Source organism: Morone saxatilis, unplaced genomic scaffold (genome assembly GCF_004916995.1).
Source record: "Morone saxatilis isolate NCDOM2014 unplaced genomic scaffold, NCSU_SB_2.0 Contig18, whole genome shotgun sequence".
NCBI lineage: Eukaryota > Metazoa > Chordata > Actinopteri > Moronidae > Morone > Morone saxatilis.
The window spans coordinates 8,119,059-8,122,873 of NW_023339740.1; the positions used below are offsets into that span (position 1 = coordinate 8,119,059).

The window sequence follows — 3,815 nt, forward strand, 5'->3', positions numbered from 1 at the left end:
ATATATAACATATATAACATATATCTCTCATCTTTATCAGTCACTCTCTGATATGCTCATGAAAAGGGCTTGAGCTTAGTCACCAGATTAATGCTTGATTGAATGCTCTATTGATTATCAAATGCCAGTGCTTCTATCTGAGCCATACAGTACCCAATTAGAGTAGCTTCAATCTAAAGTGAATCTTCAGACTATTTTTGTATTTAAAACTTCTACAGATAGCACTAAACTGTTTTTGTTCATGCAGTCTGGTCCTGAAGGGGGGTGGTCAATTGTTGATGCGGCAGAAAGTAACCAGTATGTTCATATGTGACCTGTGATCTGAATTTTTCAAGACAGTGTCACACAGACCAAATCACATAATTCCACATTCATATGAGGCCTAAATCAGATCCAGGTCTGATTCTCTGCAATGTGACGTATCATATCAGAATTCATGTGACTTTTATGTCACTCTTTATTGACATTAATCATGTGGGCCACTTCAGGACTGTGATCTGTTCTGTTCAGACTGGACTCTGATATGGTCCACATTCAAAAGACAATGTAAACAGCCAAACAAAAATAATCAGATCTTTAATATCAGATCACAAAAGAAAATATCTCAATACAATACCATACTGTACAACACTAAAATACATACATTTCAATATTCTATATTTATAACTATCTTTCTCCAAAATCACTATCCCCACATTTAAAGAAGAGTGCAGAGCATCAATTATTGTAAGATTCCACCATCTTAATCTGACTGTAATAAAATGATATCATCTCCATAATCGTAAATTTCCTCAAAGAATTTTGCAACAAAAGAGTCTAATCTCACCAAAAATATTATTAAATAAGTGGTCCCCAATAATTTCATATTGCTTTAACTGATGTGAGCTAAGACACAGTACAATAATGGATTTATTTTCTCCTAATTAAAATATTAAAACTACATGTTGTTATTCTTTTTTAATGTATACTTTCTCTGGGTTAATAGACAAAAGTCATTATTTAGCTCTGTTCATGGGAACCATGTATGAGGATGCTGAAAATCACGGACTGCCTCCTAAAGACATTTATGCCTGTGTTGTGTCTCTGAACATGTGACTGTACTGCACAATTGCATTTGTTAAAAGGAAATAAAGAAATATAAATAAAGTTTAACTTGAAATAATTGAATGATCTTAGATTGTTTGGTATGTTCTTTTGGGAGAACGGTGAACCGTCACTGGAACATAGTATATCACAAGGAGCAGCTCACCATTGGGGAAGGAGCCGACAGCAGCAGATGGGACTCCAGCGTAGATTCCCCTGAAGCCCCCTGCCTTGTAGAAGCCCTGCTGACTCTGCAGTCGTGTCTTAATGGTGTCCAGGGGGAAGAGGGTCAGATCCACACACATCCCTGCACAGCCTCCTGCCTGGAGAGACAAAGATCAATTTGTGCAACATATTGCCACAATACACACTCTATAACCTGCTTCTTTTTTTGACCACTTGAGGGCAAAACAACAAGCTGTAAACATAACACTTAACATATTTTCATCTTCTAAAGTTGGCAAACATGTTGGCAGTTATTTCTTTATATATCCAGCAAACACAGGGCAACCTGACATATGTAAGCTCATATTCACTCTCCTTTTGCTAACTGTGCCTGTCTGCTGTTCAATGCTGGGCAGGCAGTGTAGCACAGTGGATTCAGCTATCAGCTGCTGCCATAAGCCATGCTGATGTGAGCGGCCCGGGTGAACCAAACCAGTAAAGATGCAGGTTGTACAACCTAAACAATGTTGTGCTTTAAAGTAACAATAATATGTAATTTTCAGTAATATTTACCTAGATACAAATGTTGTCTTTATGAATTATTTATATAGGTATTAATAATGCATTCATGTATAAGCACTATTTTAATGTTGCAGCTGGTCAGGTGGAGCTTTTGTTCTTTTCTTAGAACAATAAACACGCATAATACACACAAAGTTCCCAGTACCACTACACAAACTAACAGAAACACAGACAGGGGAGCAAAATCCAAAGTTTCCAAGAAAAGTCCAAAGCTGCCACAACAGCAGGCAGCAGCCGTGTTGGAGATTCTGCCAGTTAAGGGTTAACAGGTGAGAAAAATAAATAAATAAGTCAACAACACAAAACAAAACAAAAAAACACATATGGGTGGGGACTAAGGTGGAGCTAATTTGACCCACCTTATAACCTGCTGGTGGCTAGACTAATCTATAACAATGCATCATAGTTATATAAACTGATTTACTAAACTTTGTATTTAAAAACTAGCAAAGCAGATAAATATCAATAAAATAAACGTACAAAAATGTATTGGAGTAAAACTACAATACTTCCTTATGAAGTAGAAAGTAATGATGCCGGAGGGTCGCACTCAGTGACAAGAGGTCATAAAATAAAAGTACTCGAGTATAAGTACCTCAAAATTCTGTACAATTAGTACTTGTAAATGTATACTTACCATGTACTCGTATTTACTTTCTATCACTGTACATTACAAATAATGGTAAATGTGCAATAACATAATTCACTACTCACACATATCCACTCACATCTGTCTATCACAAAATTAAGTTTTACCGAGGATATTCCTTTCCCCTTCATTGTGTCTCATTGTAGGAACACAAAAGGTTCTCATTTTCCCAAACATTTGAGCAGCGTCCTGTCACTTTGTCATTTTGTGTTAAAGCGGTAACATTTGATTGTTGTTCTGCCAGAGAAATGAACCCAGAGAGGGACAATGACCATTAATGAGTTGTCCTGTGAAAGGCCCCGCCCCCCGGCTCGTGCACACAGACAGCCAGAGAGATGCTCTTGTCCGCACTAACTGCTGGAACTAAACAGAGCCAGCTTCTGCCTTAAAATGTGTCATAAATGGACATGTTTGTGTCTAGCTTCATCTGTGAAAGAACAGTTAGCTACCTCCCACCATGTCAGTATTATTTTAAAATATTTGAGGTTGTATAACGTTAGTTGCGAAGGTAAGAAGACCCGTCGTCGTCCTTTAGGATTTAAAATAACATTAACCTGCTGCTGCAGTACGTTACACAGGCACACCGTTACACCGTTACACAGTCACACCGGTCCTTAGGGTCCAGCCTGGTTTCTAGCTTATCTGACACTATACTTTGCAAACGGACACATTGTTTTTGGCTTATATGCAGGACACGAACAAAATACATACACGACGTAAGTTCCTGTGGTAAACTGATCTTCTATTTCAAGTAACCGGCCAAAAAATGGGATTAAATGTGAGTTAACTGGAGGTTGTTTGATGGCAACACTCACACATACCGTGACATATTGTAGAAAACCGCCACCTTACCACCAGGGACGCGACGAACTCTCGTCTCTCCATGTCCCGCTCTCAAAGTCTTCTCTTGTCGGTCGCGCAGCAGTAAGTGTTCATCTGTTCTGCATGGTTTACACTCAGCTCCCATCAAAACATGCCTGTCAAGGACGCTGCCATCTTGGTCGAATTACTTCCGCGTGACGTCACGACGCACGCTACCCACGTGATGTCGGACGCCAGTGAGGGAGGTTTCCGTGGCAGCTCCACCTTGTTTGGCTCGCAGGTGTTTGAGGGAAACCTTAGGCCTTTCTCGTTTGCCAGGACTAAGATGCCAGGAGAGGAATCGAGGAGAGGAATCGAGGAGGGACACAGAGGAGAAAGGAGACGAGGAGGCACAAATCAGATACATGAGAAAGGCCCCTTGTGGTTGATGAAGCGAATTAGCCTGGAGCAACAAAACTGCAGAGATTACAAAAATAGAAATATTTTGGGCCACTTCTGATAAATGCTGGATCAT

The 3,815-nt window shown here is 39.5% G+C and overlaps 1 protein-coding gene across 1 annotated transcript in view; it reads right to left on the minus strand.

Annotated features, from left to right (window-relative positions):
- The window catches only part of slc25a26 (solute carrier family 25 member 26), a gene marked incomplete in the record, with an annotated part of 48,587 nt that extends 45,089 nt beyond the window's left edge, over positions 1-3,498 (minus strand). Inside the window, 2 exon segments of the mRNA XM_035662379.1 lie at positions 1,250-1,406; positions 3,332-3,498. Coding sequence (XP_035518272.1) covers positions 1,250-1,406; positions 3,332-3,364 — 190 coding nt within the window.
- Positions 3,499-3,815: the final 317 nt, after the last annotated feature.